Here is a 20,143-nt window from a genome sequence, read left to right as displayed (position 1 = left end):
CTGAATGCTGAGCAGTGACAAACACTAACACAGCTGGAAAGAGCCGTAGATTTGCTTTTCTGTCTTCCAGCAGGGAATTATTGCCATGGATACCAGCATCAGAGGAAGGCTGGGGAGCTCTCTCAACTTCTTTCCTAAGTGGTCTGACATCTGTTTCTGGCAAGGCCAATAATGAATGTGCTGCTAGCTTCATAGCAAACGGAAGACTCATCCACACCTCTTTTGTTTTTTCCCCACAGATGGCCTCTGCCCAAGATGCCAGGTATGGCCAGAAAGACTCCTCTGATCAGAACTTTGACTACATGTTCAAGCTGCTCATCATTGGCAATAGCAGTGTGGGGAAGACATCTTTTCTCTTCCGTTACGCAGATGACTCCTTTACATCTGCGTTCGTCAGCACAGTCGGGATCGATTTCAAAGTCAAAACTGTATTCAAAAATGAAAAGAGAATTAAGCTCCAGATTTGGGTAAGTGACTTTGAACCGACAGCATCCTTCAGCCTAGGACATTGACTGTGTATGTGTGTGAGGCAAACGCTTTCTGCCTTGTTCTGATCCCATGGGGGTCCATCAGCCCCCATTGCCAGGTTCTTTGCCACAGCACATTCTAGTTCAAAGGCCAAGAGAGTGATGCCTCTCTAAGGTGTGGAGACTGAATTAGACCTTGTTGTCATTTGATGCTTCTCAAGATTCTTCAGAAGAAAGAAAATCCAAATGTCTGTCTGTTGTGGTAAGGAACACTCAGTAGAAAGTCTGGCTCTGTCTTGTACGGTCTGTGTGACCTGGAGCAAGTCTCTGGGTCCTTCTCTGACAGTTTTCTAATTGACAAAATAGGCAAACTGCAACTAGTCTTTTCAAGTCACAGGAAGCAGCCTGCCCTCGTCATTTTAAAGCATATTGTAGAGAAAGCTTAGGTTTATCCCTTCATAATGCCCTAGCTAAATTTTGTAAAGTGTCTATTTAATCTCCTCAGACTTTGTGCTTTCAGCAATAAGAGTTATGTTTACCACACAGTCCAACCCAGCAAGACACATGAAATAAAGTATTTATTTTAAACAGGGTTTTTCCCTAAGGAGAAGGTTCTTCAACAAGTTTTGAGACTGTGTACCTGGCTTTCTGCCTCTTCCTCACCCCCTGTAGAAGATCAGAGATTCCTTAACTAAACGGTTGTGATAACTGAGGAGAATAGCAAGTGACAAACAGAAGAAAAAGTACATATGGGTAGCAGGTTTGAAATAAATAAGAGATGAAGTAACAAAAAAAATTGACTATACCAATAGAGAGTTATATAGTATTTTTTGTACATCATGTAATGTATGGGCACCATGGTAGAATGCTTTTATAGTGAGTTTTGGTCCCCTCTCTCTGTTCTTTTGTACATTTGCCACTCAGATGGATTTGAGCTATAAATGGATGTTTCCCAAGAATTTAGCTTTCTGTCTTCTTCTGATACAATTCCAACACCTATTAACATTTGTTGCTGGTGCCAGGGTTGATTTGTAGGACTGATGATAAGCTTGCCTCCTCAAATATGGAAAGCTGAAAGAAAGACAAATCTTGGAGTAAAACACTTACATTTTTTTTTAAAGGAAAGATCCCTTAAGATATCTGTATATAATAAATATAGCAGATGTCCTTTCATATCTTAAAGCTCTTAGGAATAAAATTCAAAGATGCAGATATACATACAGGTAGATATCCTCTTAGGCAGCTTACAGTAGATTATTAGATTTTACTTATTCTCATTATGGAGTTTTCCAAGTCTAATTAGAACTCAGAAAAGAACTTGGAAAAATAGACCCAGTTCCCATTGCTGCTCTACTGGTTCCCAAAGATATTTTTGTTGGGTGGATCCCTCTTTAGAAGCATGCAGCCCTGTATATGGAGACAGAAAAAGCTGTGTTTATTGCTTCACATTCTCTTCCTTTGAGCTTTAAGCAACTGATTATTATATGGAGATAACTTTCAGATCCAGGCCTAAGAAAGGTCTCTTTGTTTTTATGGACTTTGATGAATTGAAAATTAATTTGGTAACTACACATCTCTTACCTTTGTGACCATGTTCTTCCTGCTAATACGGAAGAACTGTTATTTTTCTGGCTGACAGCTCCTGCCATTAATCTTAGGAATGTTTAAAGGTGGTTGTTGTGATTGTTTAGGTAAAACACCAACATGGTGTATAAATGCAATCCTATAATTTCTAGCAGTTTCTCAATTTAGGTTCTTGAAAGAATTGCTCTGTAGAGATGTAAAGTTATCTGTCCTTAATACAAAATAGATATACTTCAAATAATATACATTTTTGAGAATTATAATCTCATACTTACAAAAACATTTCAAAACCCTCAGTGATAGTATCAGGCCAGAGTTCACTCGTGTACACTGAAGTTCGGTTGCATCTGTTCAGGTCTTCTGCGTGAAAGTTGCTCTTTTCTGAGCCTTGCAAAGCCCAATTTGGCTCCCTGAACTGCTTCTACTCTGATACCTCCTTGTGCTTCTCAGTTACCATTAACTTCACTAAAAAGCCCCTGACATACAAATCTGTTCAAATTTGTCTCTACTCATCCATAATCCAGGCTTCCCCAGTGGCTCAGCAGTAAAGAATCTGCCTGCAATGCAGGAGACATAGGAAACGCAGGTTTGATCGCTGGGTTGGAAAGATCCCCGGGAGAAGGGCGTGGCAACCTACTCCAGTATTGTTGCCTGAAGAATCCCCATGGACAGAGAGGCCTGGCGGGCTACACTTCAGGGGGTTACAGAGTCAGACACGACTGAAGCAACTTCCATGCACGCATGCATCCGTAATCTACCATTTCCCCAAAACCTCTAATTCTCTTCATAGCCCAGTCCAGCCTGGGAGCTCATTCTCCATTCTGTGGATACCCACACTCCCTTCAGGGATAAGCCACCCAGGAACCCTTCACCCAGCTCTCTCCTCACCTCAGTCACAATGGTAGTCTATTTTCTTTGTGATCAAAACAATCTTATTTCTTCCTCTTAGGGACGTTGAGAACTCTTAACGTGCCCATGATTCTGGGGGTATGAAAATAGATTTGACACTACATTATTCCAACTGGTCTACTAGATTGTGAACCACTCAAAAGCAAAGATTTTGGCTCATTGAACCTATAGTATAGTTGGGGAAAGAAATGAATACTCATGGAGTAATTGTATGTCTATAAGCAAATATCAAGCTGTGTAAATATTATATGCAGCTAGCATTTATTGAACATATACCTATGCCTTATATCTAATTCCCACAACAACAAACTCTTTATTATTACTCCTATTTTATACAAGAAACCTAAAGGTTTTTGTTATTGTTCACTTGCTAAGTCATGTCTGACAAATTAAATAGCTTGTCCAAGATCATAGATGTCAAGGGGTTGATTCCAGGCTAGGTCTATCAAATTCTAATGCTTTGGTTTGTTCCCATTCACCATGTTGCCCTAATTAAGACGTGTTCTCATGAACAGGTGATAGAATCTTAGTCACTGTATCCTGGGATGCTGAAGAACATGTTTTTGAAAGAGTTTGACCATCTCAATGACTTCAGTCATGCAGAGGAAGAAAGGATAAAGAGTAATAGGCTAGCTTGCTTAAATCTAAACATTCCTATAGTAATTCTAGGGGTTCTTGCTTTGTTATAACTATAGTGGGAAATAATTAGTTGTGTACAGTTTTTTTTGACTTTATTTATTTGTGACTGTATCTGGCATTGATGGTTTGCCATTTTATATTGCTAGTAGAAGGCAATAGCACCCCACTCCAGTACTCTTGCCCGGGAAGTACTCTCCCATGGACGGAGGAACCTGGAAGCCTGCAGTCCATGGGGTCGCTGAGGGTCAGACATGACTGAGCGACTTCACTTTCACTTTTCACTTTCACACATTGGAGAAGGAAATGGCAACCCACTCCAGTGTTCTTGCCTGGAGAATCCAAGGGATGAGGGAGCCTAGTGGGCTGCTGTCTATGGGGTCGTACAGAGTTGGACACGACTGAAGCGACTTAGGAGCAGCAGCAGTCAAACATGAACTGTTTTCCCCAGCTAATAGTATTTTTATGCACTTGTATTAATGTGTAACAAATTCGTTAGTGAGTTAGTTAGTTAGTTCAGTCGTTCAGTTGTGCCTGACTCTTTGCGACCCCATGAATCGCAGCATGCCAGGCCTCCCTGTCCATCACCAGCTCCCGGAGTTCACCCAAACTCATGTCCATCAAGTCGGTGATGCCATCCGGCCATCTCATCCTGTCATCCCCTTCTCCTCCTGCCCCCAATCCCTCCCAGCATCAGGGTCTTTTCCAATGAGTCAACTCTTCACATGAAGTGGCCAAAGTATTAGAGTTTCAGCCTCAGCATCAGTCCTTCCAATGGACACCCAGGACTGGTCTCCTTTAGGATGGACTGGTTGGATCTCCTTGCAGTCCAAGGGACTCACAAGATTCATTAAGGTGTCCACAAATATCTTAGCCTGTACTATGTATAATCTGTTTCTACTTGCAACATTTCTGGAACCAAATGTGGGAGTTTTCCAAACCAAAGAATTCTTCATTTCTATGCAGATACTAATGAGATGTCCTGTAATTTAATACAACGTTGACACTAATTACCCAGAGTTAGCACAGATCCCACAAGTAAAGGAATCAGTTCCACGAACCGTATCCCTTCTCCTCCCATCCCCCACTTCAGGCACCCATCACAAATCTGGGCCCCTGTGCTTTTGACCTACAGGATATAAATTGACAGGTCCACAACCCCACCCCTCATGGTTGATAAGTTGCTAGAACAGCTCACAGAATTCAGGAAAAGTTTACTTACTGTTACCAATTTACTATAAAGGACACAGCTCAGGAACAACCAGATAGAAGAGAAGCATAGGGCAAATTTTTGTGGGGGGCGGGGTGCAGCGTCCTGCAGTCTCTGGGGTGTCACCCTCCCAGCACCCTAATACATGCACCGACCCCAAAGCTCTCTAAACCTCATCCTTTGGGATTTTTATGGAGCTCCCTTTACATAGGCATGACGGATGCAATCCTTGGTCATTGGTGATTAATTCAGTCTTCAGCCTGTCTCTCCTCCCAGAGGTCAGGGATGGGGCTGAAAGTTTCAACTTTTTGGTCACATAGTTTATTCTGACAGTCAGCCCCTATTCTTTTTATTTTTTATTATATTTTATATTGGGATATAACTGATTTACAAGGTTGTAATAAGCCCCCATTTTGAAGCTATGTAGGTGTAAACCAGGAGTCACCTCATTAGCATGAACTCTTGGGTGGCAGGAAGGGGCTTATTATGAATAATAAAAGATGCTCCTTTCACTCCCATCACTTAGAAAATTTTAAAGATTATGGAAGCTCTGTGTCAGGAACCAGGAGGAAGACCAAATATGTGTTTCTTATTCTATCACACTATCATAGCCTATTATATATTTCAAAGGAAGAGAAGCAAAATTGTTTCATAGCGATAAAAATTATCACAGATTAGTCCAGTTCATTATTATCTACCAAGAAAAGCTGTAGATATTCATGTAACTCTGATCACTGTATTTTAAAGTCCACAAATAGAACTGTTTCCAGGTTAGGAAATGAAGATATAAGGAGAGGTGAAGTGATTTGACTTCACCTTACAGTTAGTGCCAGAGCAGAGTCTAAAATCCAGGTCTTCTTCTAGCTAAGCCAATCTGGTTGCTACTTCACACTCAAAGTAAGTATCACAATTGTGATACATCTCACACCTTGTTTCCAGTGTTGCCATTAGGCAAAGGAACCTCAAACTTGAGGCTAGAGTAGTTCCGTAGTGTCAGCAAGAGAGAACCTGGGTGGTAAGACTGCCCAGTTTTTTATTTGTTGCTGTTCAGTCACTAAGTTGTGTCCAGCTCTTTGTGACCCCATGGACTGCAGCACGCCAGGCTTCCCTGTCCTCCATTATCTCCCGGAGTTTGCTCAGAGTCATGTCCACAGAGCCAGCGATGTATTCCAACCATTTCATCCTCTGTTGCCCCCTTTTCCTCCTCCCTTCAATCTTTCCCAGCATCAGGGTCTTTTCCAATGAGGTGGCAAAGTATTGGAGCTTCAGCTTCAACATCAGTCATTCCAATGAATATTCAGCATTGTTTCCTTTAGGATTGAGTGGTTTGATCTCCTTGCTGTTCAACAGACTCTCAAGAGTCTTCTCCAGCACCACAGTTCGAAAGCATCAATTCTTTGATGCTCAGCCTTCTTTGTGGTCCAACTCTCACATCCATCCATATGTGACTACTGGAAAAACCATAGCATTGACTATACAGACCTTTGTTGGCAAAGTGAAGTCTCTGCTTTTTAATATATTGTCTAGGTTAGTCATAGCTTTTCTTCCAAGAAGCAAGAGTCTTTTAATTTCATGAGTAGGTTTTTTGCATGTGCAGTGGGGTTGGGGGGTGGCAGGGATTCTGAAACCACAGACTGGATTATTGGATTTGTAATGATCCACATTTAAAGAACACATTTTAACAGCTATAAAAACATTGACATTTCTTTCTGGATGTGTTACACCTCCTGTTTGTGGAAGTTGATTACTGCCTTGGAATAAATTTGTTTAGAGACACCATGGTTCATTTGTACTAGGTTACATTCCTTTAGTATCCTTACAAATCCCTCTGTCCTTCACTATATTAACATTTCTTGTTGCATTTTTATTTATTATCATTTCTGGGATTCTCAAGTCAAAATTTTTCAAAATTTTTGAGACTTCAAGTATTAGAGCTTATTCTTTTATTTTGTGTATCTATTTGATTCTATGAAGAATACATTGGAGAACAATTGTGTATCAGTTTTTTTCTTTAAATATAGTAAAATATTTCACAGCTGGAGTCTATAATGTTTTGCTTTTAATTTTTAAGTAGTTTAGCTTCAGGAAAGGCTTTGTAGAGTGGATTTCCTCCCAGTGAGAAGATTGAAAAACAATACAACACCCATTATTAAGAATATCTTAGTATTGTATTTATTTTCAGTGTCTGTATTACTAGTGTATGAACTTCGAAGTCTATAGCAATCTACAAAATTAAGAATACTGATAATTCTTGAAACTAAACTATGTAGTGAACTGGGTTTAAATTTGTGGCCCCCCTGAATAAAAGGCAAGTTCCTTTACTGAAAAAAAGCACTTTTCCTTTTTAAGTTAGGCCTGCATTGTTCAAGTCCAGAAATCAAGGTTGATTCTCACAAGTAAAAGACTTGACTTGAAAAATTGGAGGATGTAGGTTTAAAGTGGGCAGGGGGCAGGCAGACAAAGGGGATAGCTGTTTCCTTATTAATTAGAACTGGCATTTTATCATTTTTGCATTCTCTTTTTCCTAACCTCAACCTCACCACTCCTTATCCTTTCTGTCCCTCTTTCCCCATTCCCCATCTTCTTCCCTCCTTCATTTCTGAGCTCTGGCTGGCCTGAATTAGTAAGAAAGTCATCCTCCTGGTGATCGGAGGCCTGCCACATGCAGAGGTACCCGTTGTGTCCTGGACAAGGGCACAAACCAGGGTTCAAGTGTGACTGCGCTCCAGCCAGAGTGCCACATGCTGAGCTGTGCTCAGCTCCAGGAAGGGGTGCCTTTTCCTTTTCACGAAAATGGAATCTGCTCATCAAGCATGTGCTGCTGGTCCATATGCAACGAAAGGGGATTCTGATTGCCATCCAGCAGCCATATATGAAGGTGGTGTCTCTATCAAAATCTAATGCAGGAGATGGATGAGTAAACTGAGAAGATATAAACCCTGCTTCCCCAGCTCAGTCCTGGAGGAAGACGGTATTTTAAAAGACAGGTTTTATTGTTAGTTAGATGTGTTGAGGCCCACAAATCAGGAAACAACTGCCCTTGAAATAGTGGTTTGTTATGCTCCAAGATTTTAAGAGACGGACACATGGGCGTGGGGAGGAAGGCCCTTGGGAGCAAAGGGGAGTCCCTGAGTGGGTCAGGAGGCAGAAAGGGGAATGTGATGGCAGCCTCTATTGTGGTTTCTGTATAAGGCATGTAAGCAGGCTGAGGACTGGCTAGTTTGAATTCCTGCAGCAGGCTCTGGGGCTTAGTGGCTTTCCTAAGTCATCAGATGCCTGTTTGGCTCTGGAGTGATTAGGCCAAGGGGATAGTAGCCCAGTGTGAGAACCCAAGACTGGGATGTTTGCCCTGTGAGCTCTGTATTGATGGTTTGCATGAGTTCCAGTGAGTTGTTTACTGCCTCTCAGAGTTAACTAACTGAGCGGGGCAGTCCCTCCAGGATTCACAAGCCCCAGCTGTCAAAGCATCTGAATACAGAAAGGAAAGTGAAAGTGAAAGTGAAAGTTGCTCAGTCATGGCTGACTCTTTGCGACTCCATGGATTATACAGTCCATGGAATTCTCTAGGCCAGAATACTGGAATGAGTAGCCTTTACCTTCTCCAGGGGATCGTCCCAACCCAGGGATTGAACCCAGGGTTCAACTTTGCAGGTGGATTCTTTACCAGCTGAGCCACAAGGGAAGTAAAAGACATGCCTAATACAGCAGGCAGGTTCTTAGAGCCCCAGGGGTGGCTTATGTCATTAATTCCACTCTGAAAAATGCTTATGATTTCAACCATTCTCACTACAGCCTCAGTGCATTTTTGGTTCTCAATATTTAGAGACTTCAACTGTTGGGATCAGGAAAAGATCTTTAAGATTTTCCTGAAAATTTGATAAGAGCATCACTTTAATGAACCCAGTGTTGACCCACAAAGTAAGCACTTTATGTGCATTTTAGAATGTATTTTTTGCCAAACCCCATGAAAGAATGTGGTTATTCCTATTAGCCCTGTTTAACAGATGAAGGAAATAGAGGGGGAAAAGTGGAAACAATGACAGATTTTATTTCCTTGGGCTCCAAAATCATTGCAGACAGTGACTACAGCCATGAAATTAAACAATACTTGCTCCTTGGAAGAAGTGCTATGATAAGTCTAGACAACATATTAAAAAGCAGAGACACTCCTTTGCCGATAAAGGTCTGTCTTGTCAAAGCTATGGTTTTTCCAGTAATTATGTATGGATGTGAGAGTTGAACCATAACGAAGGCTGAGTGCCAAAGAATTGATGCTCTAGAAGACTCTTGAGAGTCCCTTGAACAGCAAGGAGATAAAACCAGTCAATCCTAAAGGAAATCAACCCTGAATATAAAGGACTGATGCTGAAGCCAAAGCTATAATATTTTGGCCATGTGATGCGATGAACAGACTCATTGGAAAAGATCCGGATGCTGGGAAAGATTGAGGGCAGGAGAAGAAGATGATAGAGGTTGAGATGGTTGGATGGCATCACTGACTCAATGGACATGAGTTTGAGGAAACTCTGGGAGTTGGTGAAGAACTGGGAAGCCTGGCGTGCTGCAGTCCATGGGGTTGCAAAGAGTTGGACATGACTTAGCCACTGAACTGACCTGATCCTAGAGAATGTTCCAAATGGATCTGAGAATGTGTGTGTATTCTGCTGCTTTTGGATTGAATGCTCTATTAATATCAATTAAGTCCATCTGACTTAATATTTATAGAGCTTTAGATCAATCTGATCTACTGCTCTATAAATAACAGATAGGTCCATCTAATTTCTTAATGATTTTCTGTCTTGATGGCTTGTCCACTGATGTAAGTGGAGTGTTAGAATCCCCCACATTGTTACTGTCAATTTTTCTTTTCGTGACTGTTAGTATTTGCCATATGTATTGAGCTGCTCTTATGATGGGTGCATATATATTTTCAATTGTTGTATCTTCCTTGATTGATCCCTTGATCATTATGTAGTATCCTTCTTGTCTCTTTTAACAACCTTTATTTTAAAGCCTATTTTGTCTGATATGAGTGTCACTTCTTCAGCTTTCTTTTGATTTCCATTTGCATGGAATACCTTTTCATCCTCACACTTTCCATCTAAATGCATCCCTAGATCTGAAGTGGGTCTCTTATAAACAGCATGTGTTAATGTATGGATCTTATTTGTGTATTCATTTTAGCCAGTCTGTGTCTTTTGGTTGGGGCATTTAATCCATTTACCTTTAAGGTAATTAATGATGTGTATATTCTTATTGCTGTTTTGGATTTGTTTTGTAGGTCTTTTTTCTTCTCTTCCTCTTTCGTTCTCTTCTCTTGTGAGTAGATGACTAGATTGCTTTGCTTTTTTGTGTCTATTATAGACTTTCAGTTTGTGGTAACCATGACGATTTGATATAGCAGACTGTATCTGTATAAGATCGTTTTAAATTACTGGTCTTTTAATTTCCAAAGCATTTGCTACGGTCTGCATTTGTACGCTGGTTTTCTTATGATCATTGGTTTTGGTATCATATTTCTGTGTTGATGATTTCCTACCTTTACTGTATGTTTGCCTTGACTGGGCAGCCTTCCCCTTTGTAATTTTTTTGTTTTCTGCTTGTGTCTGTTTCTTTTCTGCCTAGAGAAGTTCCTTTAGCATTTTTTGTAAAGCTGTTTCGGTAGTGCTGAAATCTCTTAGCTTTTGTTTGCCTGTAAGGCTTTTGATTTCTCCATCAAGTCTGAATGAGAGCCTTGCTAGGTAGAGTATCCTTCATTGTAGGTTTTTCCCTTTCATCACATTATATATATCATGCCACTTCCTTCTGACCTGTAGAGTTTTTGCTGAAAAATTAACTGATCACCTTATGGGGATTTGTTGTTTTTTCCCTTGTTGCTTTTAATATTTTCTCTTTGTTTTTAGCTTTTCACCATTTGATTAATACATGTCTCAGCATGTTCCTCCTTGGGTTTATCCTATATGGGACTCTCTGAACATCCTGAACTTGAGTGAACGTTTCCTTTCCCATGTGAGGGAAGTTTTTGCACCATTATCTTTTCAAATATTTTATCAAGCCCATTCTTTTCTTCTTTTGCGACCCCTATTGAGAATGTTTGCATGTTTAATGTTGTTCTGTAGAAGGAAATGGCAACCCACTCCAGTGTTCTTGCCTGGAGAATCCCAGGGACAGGGGAGCCTGGTGGGCTGCCGTCTATGGGGTCACACAGAGTTGGACACGACTGAAGCGACTTAGCAGCAGCAGCAGCAGCAGAGGTCTCTTAAACTGTCCTTACTTCTTTACATTCTTTTTCCTTTATTCTGTTCTGTGTCATTGAGTTTTACCATTCTGTCTTCCAGCTTACTTCCCCCCGCCCTTTTGCTTCATTTACTCAGTTGATTCCTCTCAGATCATCAGCAGTAATGTAGCAGATAGGTGAATTTCTGTTTGAGAGAGGATTGCCAGGTATTATACTCTCACAGGTTCTTAGGAAATTTTGTGGAATGTTTAAGAGTTACTGAAATTCATTTATGGAATATTTTCATGGAGAAGGAAATGGCAACCCATTCCAGTGTCCTTGCCTGGAGAATCCCAGGGACGGGGGAGCCTGGTGGGCCTCCGTCTATGGGGTCGCACAGAGTCGGACACGACTGAAGCGACGTAGCTTAGCTTAGCTTAGTCTACTTTTCATTTCAGTCATTGTTCCTCTGTTCATTCTTTATATCATCTAGCTCTTCTTTAATATGATTTTGTTTATGCATCTGTTTTTGGCTGTGCTGGATCTTTATTCCTGTGTGGGCCTTTCCCTAGTTGTGGAGGGCAGGGCTGCTCTTCATTGTAGTGCATAGGCTTATTGCTGGCTTCTCTTGTTGTGGAGCATGGACTCTAAGGTGTGTGGACTCCAGTAAGTGCCCTCACATGGGCTTATTGGTTGCAGCTCCCAGCTCTAGAGCACAGGCTTAAGAGTTGCGGCACATGGGCTTAGTATCTCTGCGGCACGTGAGAGCAGAGATCGAACTTGTGTTCTGCACTGTCAGGCGGATTCTTTCCCACTGAGCCACTAGAAAAACTGCTCGTCTAGCTCTTTGTTAAATTTTTCTTGTATCTTCTTGGTCTCTCTCTCCCCTCTTTTTCCAGGATCATGGATCATCTTTACTATCTTTATACTAAATACTTTACTGGATATATTGCTTGTTTCCACTTCACTTAGTTGTTATTCTGGGTTTTTATCTTGTTCCTTCATCTGGAACACATTTCTCTGTTGTCTCATTTTGTCTAACTTTCTGCACTTGTGGTCTCCTTCCGCAGACTGCAGAATCGCAGCTCCTCTTGCTTCTTGTGTCTGACTCTTGACCCTGGTGGGTGAAGCTGATCCTGCCCACTGCTGTGTGGAACTGGGTCTTGTCTCTCTGGTGGGCAGAGCTGTTGCAGGAAAGGGGACCCCTTCCAGGGCCCAAAACTGGGCTGTTGTCTAACACTCGGAAAAGAATTGTCAGAGGAGACACGGCTGACAAAGCAAGAGATTTTATTGGGAAAGGGCACCTGGGTGGAGAGCAGTAGGGGAAGGGAACCCAGGAGAACTGCTCTGCCGTGTGGCTCGCAGTCTCGGGTTTTATGGTTATGGTATTAGTTTTTGGGTGGTCTTTCGCCAATCATTCTAATTCAGAGTCTTTCCTGGCGGTGCACACATCGCTCAGCCAAGACAGATGCTAGCGAGAGGGATTCTGGGAAGTGGATGGACACTCGGTGTCTCCTTTCGACCTTTCCTGAACTCTTCTGGTTGGTGGTGGCTTGTTAGTTCCGTATTCCTTATCAGGATCTCCTGTCATAAAGCAACTCATGCAAATGGTTACTATGGTGCCTGGCCAGGGTGGGCGGTTTCAATCAGTGTGCATCCCCTAACAGAGCCATGTCAAGAAGTGTGTTTAGTTGTGCTCAGGAAGGTTTTAGGCAGCTTGTCTGCTTATGAGTAGGGCTTTGTTCCTTCCTTGTTGGTTATTTGCCCTGGAGGGTCCTGGCACTGGTGCTTACAGGCTGTTGGGTAGTGCCAGGTGTTTGTGTCAAAATGGCAGCCTCCAGTATGCCAGTGAGTACTCCGAGGTACCTCCACCACCAGTGTTCTTGTCCCCGTAGTGAGTCACACCTGCACCTGCCTCCCCAGCAAGGCCTCCAAGACCTACAGGTCAATCTGGCCCAGGATCCTATGAAATCACTGCTCTGTTTCTGGGTTCCAGTGCATATCGTGTGCACCCTGCAGGCATGAAGTTTCTGTTTCACCCACTCCTGTGGGGTTCATGCGATCAATCCTGATTGGCCTGCACAACCAGATCCTATGGGGACTATTCCTTCTGATGCCACACCTCCCCCCACTCCAGGCTGAAGAGCCACATGTGGGGCTCAGAACTCTCACTTCTGTGGGAGAAACTGTATGATTAGCTGTTTTCCAGTTTGTAGGTCACCATCTAGTGGGTATGGGATTTGATTTTATTGTGCTCCTTTTTTCATCCTGTTGTGGCTGCTGCTTTGCTTTTGGGTGGAGAATATTTCTTCTGGTAGGTTTCAGTCTTTTTTGTTGACACAGTTCAACAAGCAGTTAGTCCTGATCCTGGTGGTTTTGTGAGAGGAGGTAAGCTCAAGTCCTTCTACTTCACCACCTTCTACCCAACTCCCTCTAATCTTACATATATTAATCTCTAGCATGCACCTTTTCCACAATAAGTAATTGCTCTATATCTTTCTATATTCCCTTCTTACCTGTTCCAAGAAATTATTTATAGTTAGAGAAAGGAATCAGTTATTTATTTGAAACTTACTATCTTCCAGCATGAGCAGCTTGTGCTTTATCTGTTTTGTGCTTAAAACACATAGATCTGCATAGTAGAAGGGACTGGAACACATTCCATTCACTTCTCGCACATTTCTGGAATGCCTGTGTCCACTGCTGGGGAGAGTGCATAAAAAGTAGAGTATTTGGAAGGAAGCATCTGAGTTAATGGAATAAATACCTGACTACAGTCTTTGCATTTGATGCTCACCTAGCCTAGTCACCCTGACCATTGATTTCAGGATGGTGTTCAACCCTCTAATCTGTGGCTAAGGAAGCAACATTTTTCCCCCGGGTGAATTCCTTAAGAGAACTGCAGAAGCCAGTGACAGCTGCCAAGACCACTCCTGGTGCTGTCACTTGTATGCTCTTTTCCGCCTGTCACGTTTCTTCTAACTTAGCATCTGCTTTTCCTGGGATATTGAGAAAGGCAAGATTTAGTTTCACCCCTGAGAAGAAGCTGATACTGTGTGTGAAATGTCAAGATGCATGAAAAACATTCGCTCTTTCAGACAGCCAGAAGCAGTGACTCCCCCATCCTGCTGCGTTCAAACCTCTCTTCTCAGCATTGACAAAATACAAAGGATGGTACTGACTTTGTTCCTGGCCTAGCAGAGCTTACCACCCATGTAGGAAGACAGGAAAACAAATATGGAAGAAAAGATCACCCCATGGATCACTAAGTGGGTGCCACCAAGGGGCAGGGAGTTTGTAGTTCAAATACTGACCCTGCTCTCACTAGCTATGTGACCTCAAGCACTAACTTCCCTGTGCCAACATTTACTTGTTTGTGAAATGAGAGAAAATAACCCCTACCTCTTAATTGCTAATATTTGCTATAGTAAATACTTATACCCAGTTCAATACTAGGTACAAAACTGACAATAAACGTTAGTTCTCTTTTGTAAATAGTGTACCAACCTTCAGACTTTTGTACCCAGTCTAGTTAATTTAATCAAACCAAATATTTGTTGGATGCCTACTGTGTGCCAAGCACTGTGCTTGTTGGTGGGGGTACAATAGTGAAGGATGCACAGAGTTGGCCATTAGGAGGCAACCGTCTGATGAGATGGTAGATGGAAGAAGACAGAATTCATCTGCTGTGATAAATTCTCAGGACTGCCAGGAAAGATGCCTAACTTGGTCTTGAGGACTCTGGGAAGGCTTCTGAGAACATCTATATATCTAAGCTAAGAACTGCCAAGTGAAAAGCAATTTTTTCATTCATTAATTCACTTGATTGACATTTATGGAGTTTGTACTGTGTACCAGACACAGTGAAGGAATTTGAGGTTGAAAGTAAAATAAAAAAGTTATAGATTATGATAGTGCTATGGAGAAATAATCAGAGCAATCTGATAAATGCAAAACAGTATCAGAAGAAGGATGGAATATTTTCTGTTGTTAGCTTCAGTTCACAGATAGGGAAACTGAAGCAGGAGAGTGGATAACTTGCCCAAGGTCACATAGCGAACGAGTGGTTAGCAGATCTGAGTGTGTTGCTTACAATTCTTTGTAAAGATTTCATAAAATATTTATGAAGTTCTTAGCATAGTGCCAACACATAGCATGTCGTTTTTCTTTCTCTGTCTCCTGCATTTTACCGATGTTGACGTTACCTACCTACCTAACTCCACACTTTCTAGAACTGTGTTGCTGCTAAGTCGCTTCAGTCGTGTCCAACTCTGTGCGACCCCATAGATGGCAGCCCGCCAGGCTCCGCCGTCTCTGGGACTCTCCAGGCAAGAACACTGGAGTGGGTTGCCATTTCCTTCTCCAATGAAAGTGAAAAGCGAAAGTGAAGTCGCTCAGTCGTGTCCGACTCTTCGCGACGCCATGGACTGCAGCCTACCAGGCTCCTCTATCCATGGGATTTTCCAAGCAAGAGTACTGGAGTGGGGTGCCATTGCCTTCTCCATGAACTTTGTGGGGGGCCATAAGTCACCATTTCTAATGTAGGCAGATATTTATATGAAGAGCTTTATTTTGGTATCTTGACATGGTAATGAAATATACCGGCACACTGAAAAGATGAATCGTCTTCTGGACACCTCGGTTCCTCTCTGTAGCCACTGGTAAATGTTAATCTGCCCAAGTGTAGTCAGCTGTGTTGTTAAGATGTTTCTTGGTGCTTTGGAGCCATCTGTGCATCTAGACTGAGCCATCAACTGTACAGGAAAGCCAAACCCACAAGCCTGTTTATTAAATGCTCATAAAATTGATGTCCTGCCCTATAACAAAACAATTGTAAATCATTAGATCCTTGGAGAGCTGTTATTAAAATACTGGGATATAATTTCCTTAGGAAATTATACCAGTGATACCGGCAGCCTCTGATCTAAGATGCGGACTGTGTCTGTGTCACCAAGTCACTCATTTTTCCTGTTGATTTATTTCAATGATACTGAACTGACCAGTTGTTCTGGTATTATATAAACACAGCTTAAATCTGAGTACAAATGAAGCATTTAATTGCTTTGCATTTTTTCTCAAGTAAGATTTAAGAGAAAAGTGCAGCATTTCCCCAACTAGATAGTTATTTTCAGCGTTACGAATATTTTTCCTCCTGCTTTTGCTCTAAAAACATGAATTTTGCTAGTCTTCAGCATAGCCACTATGACAACTCAATCAGCAAGATAAAAGAAATAGCAAGTGTGAGCATCAGCTGACAGAGATGACTTTATTCAACCCATTGATGGATACAGAGAAGTGAAAGGCAAGGTTTCCACGTTCAAGAAGTCTCCAGTCTTTGAAAACAACTAAATCCTAGAACGTCTGTAAAGTATCAGGTGCAAAACCATGGAGTATAAACTAAAAGTAAAATGGAGACATAAATTTTTTTTAAATCGAAGGAATGAAAGTATCAACAGGGTTTGAGAGAGAAATGCACTGGATGATTTAGGAGATTTAAAAGATTTTTACAAAGGTATGTACAGAGTTTGGGGAAGCTCAAAGGGGGAGGTATAGACTCAGAATTATTGCCACCCTTGGAGTAAAGGGAATGGGGACCAGGAGAGAGCTGTAACTGAAGCTCTAGGCATGGGTGGAGGAGGGGCTGTGTTCTTCTAAGAGGCCAAGGCTTCTACCTGTCAATGACTGCAGAGAAGGGACCAAGGGGAAGAAATGTCCAGATGTCTCAGTCCTATTGACCCCTGACCTTTCACCTGTGCCGCTTATTGGCTTAGTCTACCATCAGGGGAACTCTGTTTTAGCGATTCATAGAAATCAGCTCCCTGGACCACAGAGCAGGATGGAATTGGGTAAAAAAGGGATCTGGAAAGGCGAAGGCATATATCCTGCACAATGAAGAAGGTAGTGTTTTATATTTTCTATATAAAACCTTTCAGTTACCAAACAAAAGGCAGACAGCCCAAATAAACATTTTAGAGAACTTGAATCATAGATATTATATGGCATGCACTTCTTATATTCATACCCATGAGAATTTGAACAATATGGAACATTTCACAACTTTCGTTTTGCCTTGACTGACCACATGGTCCTCCCTAACTGTATCAATGGGCAGTTTCTAAATAATTCTATCAAACACTCAAGATACTGCTAATGAGTTAGCACTATGAGTACATATATGGCCATTAAGGTCTGCTTCTTTAAAAGATAAATTAACTTTCACTCAAATATGAGTGAATGTCTGCATAGAAAATAAAAATGCCAGTGAAACTTTTATCTAATCTCTGAAAAGATGAGGGGAAAATATGGCAGTTCTCTGTCCATTTGTATTTATTTATTATGCTGACCTAAATGAAGAGGTAAACTGATGCAAACTCTGTTGTTCAAAAGTGAGTTTATGAGGGAATAACAGAAGAATTACACTTTGGGACATGTAAACTCTAGCACATCACAGCCTCCTTTGAGGCACTGGGTGGGTTTCTTTATGGGTAGAGAAGGTCAGGAAGGAGGGGTTCAGTTAGAGCCTGTTGAAATAAAAAACAAATGAAGATCAACTTTGAAAATTCCCCTAGCAGTCAAAATGAATCCAGTCATACAGTCAAAACTCAATTCAGCTTATTTTGTGAGACCAACCCATATCTTGTTCATGTGTCTGGAAACTATGAACAAAACTTTCCAGGGTTGATATGCAGCAACCCTTAACCAATTTATTATCATTTAAGAAAATTTCAATATTATTATTTACCAGAAATCAGCCTCTCAGTCCTTATGTTTTTTTTTTTTTTCCTGAGGACACATGCATAAAATTTTTCATTTTATAACTTTTAGTTTTATTTTAGATTGAAAATTTTCATTTTTCACAATTATTAATATTATTTAGGTCTCAGAAGGCCAAATGTCTGGAAATCAGTGATAGGGGGGTTTGTGTGGTATAACCCCACTAGGCTGGATGGTGTGAAGTGAACAGCCAGATAACCAGGTAGTCACCCTGTTTCAGTCAAACAAGCCCAGGAAGGCTTTGTCTTAAATGACCAGATGTTTATGAATGATCACTCTGTACTGTATGAAGTGCTTGACTCTGGAGGTGAGGGGGCCAAGAGTTTTTAAGCTTCCTGTCTTCTGATGACTTACAGGATAATGGCACAGAAACAAGCGTGGAAGTAAATGAAGAACAACTAAATGAGAAAAGCAAAGGCTCTTTATGCTGAACTTGATATAGCTAAGGAGCCAGCCGCTGTTAACTTGTATTCTGGCAGAGACTGAAAGGCTGAGAGAGGAGTGGAAAAGCCTTCCAGGAGAGAAAAAGGAAGGCATCAGGTGATGTCCTGAGTGAAAGTTCTTGGCAGGGGGAGTTGTAGGTGGGATAACTAGAAAGAGAACAGCTTCTTTCTGATTGGTTAGGCATGCATAGTTAGCTTTTTCTGATTGGCCCTAATTGGAAGTGGGGACTAAATTTAGATGAAGATTTCAGTTATTAATAAGTCCTGACTCTTTTGAATCAGTTGTTTACAAGACTTTTTATTTATTAATAGCTTCTTGGATCATCACTAGAGATAGCAATCTAGTTTCCTGCAAGTCTAATAGCAGGCTGGCATCCTGGGTTGTTTATTGGAGATAAGTGGGGTGGTTTCCTGGCAGGTTGCTACAGGTTGTGGGTCAGTTTTATTTTTATATGTGGTCTGCCCATTGTCCATTTCTATACTCAGTCTCACAAGTAGACCAATCATAAAGCCAGCTTTAATAAGAGGAGCAAGAGAGCATGGGGAGAAATAATGAGCTTTGGTGTCTGATGATTTGATTAGGCAAATTATTTATTCTCTTATGTCTTGGTTTCATTTTCTATAAAATAAGGATAAAAATATTTGCATTATAGGGTAGTTTTGAAGAATAATGTAGTATGTATAATGCATCTTATATAGTGTTCTCTTAATTTGAGGGCCCATTTGTATCTTTGAAAATTATTGAAGACCCCAAAGAATTTGTGTTAATGTGGGTTTTATCTATTGATAATTTACTATACCAGAAGTGAAAACTGAAAAAATTTACTAATTTATTTAAAATAACAATAATAAACACATTGCATGCAAAAATAAATTATATACTTTTGATGAAAAGAACTACACTTTGAAAAACAAAAAAATAGTGAGAAGAGTAATATTGTTTTGTATTTCTGCAAATCTCTCTAATGTCTGACTTCATAGAGGACAGCTGGTTTCTGATATCTGCTTCCTCATTCAGTCTTTTGCTATATCACATGTCATGTAACCTGTTACCTCTGGAAACCTACACTGAACACTTATGAAAGAAAGAATGAAAAAGACATATAATAGTTCAGTAATATTTTAAAGTAATTTTTAACTCAGAGATCTTCTGAAGGGACTTGGGTGCCCCCAGGCCATAATTTGAGTACAGCTGCTTTAGTTCTGAAATAAATTATTAATATCATTCAAAAACTATGGCATTGTTGACACATATTTTAAAGGGCACACCTTTATAGAGAGGTACTGGGCTTCCCAGGTGGTGCTAGTGATAAAGAACCCACCTGCCAATGCAGGAGACATAAAAGATGAGGGTTTGAACCCTGGGTCAGAAAGATCCCCTGGAGGAGGGCATGGCAACCCACTACAGTATTCTTGTCTGGAGAATCGCCATGGACAGAGGAGCCTGGTGGGCTACAGTCCATAGGGTTGCAAAGAAATTGGACACAACTAACGCAACTTAGCACATGGCACTGCCTTCTACTCCCATTTGCTGTTAGATAAAATAAAGAGATCTTCTTTTGCAGAAGACAAGTTTGAAGCTCAAAGCAAAGAGTACAAGCCTTTGCAGACAGAGGCTGAACTAGAAGGAAGTTATTTTTCAGTAATATCTGAATGAGAGAAGGAGTAAATGAAAGCACAAACCTACGTCTTTCATACCTAGCTGTTATGGCAATATCAAGAGCAAAATACTGGAAAGTAAGTCCTGCTCAGATCAAACTCACTGGAGTAAAGAACATCCCCCCCATTCTGGGAAGGGAGGCAGGTGACAAGTGTGGCAAATTCTCTCCCAACTCCTACTTAATTTACTAACTGTACTACTAAATAGAGAGGCCATTTTTCTGAGAGGCATAATATTCAGAAG

At 41.1% G+C, this 20,143-nt stretch overlaps 1 protein-coding gene across 1 annotated transcript in view; it reads left to right on the top strand.

Annotated features, from left to right (window-relative positions):
• Window positions 1-239: 239 nt before the first annotated feature.
• Window positions 240-20,143, top strand: part of RAB3C (RAB3C, member RAS oncogene family) — a 262,943-nt gene continuing 243,039 nt past the window's right edge. The window contains exon 1 of the mRNA XM_068990686.1: window positions 240-467. Within this exon, the coding sequence (XP_068846787.1) occupies window positions 240-467 (228 nt within the window). The remainder of the gene's footprint in view (window positions 468-20,143) is intronic.

This window comes from Capricornis sumatraensis, chromosome 18, assembly GCF_032405125.1.
Source record: "Capricornis sumatraensis isolate serow.1 chromosome 18, serow.2, whole genome shotgun sequence".
NCBI classification, from domain to species: Eukaryota; Metazoa; Chordata; class Mammalia; order Artiodactyla; family Bovidae; genus Capricornis; species Capricornis sumatraensis.
Note: the sequence above shows the minus strand (reverse complement) of the source record. Positions and strands in the feature narration are given on the sequence as shown.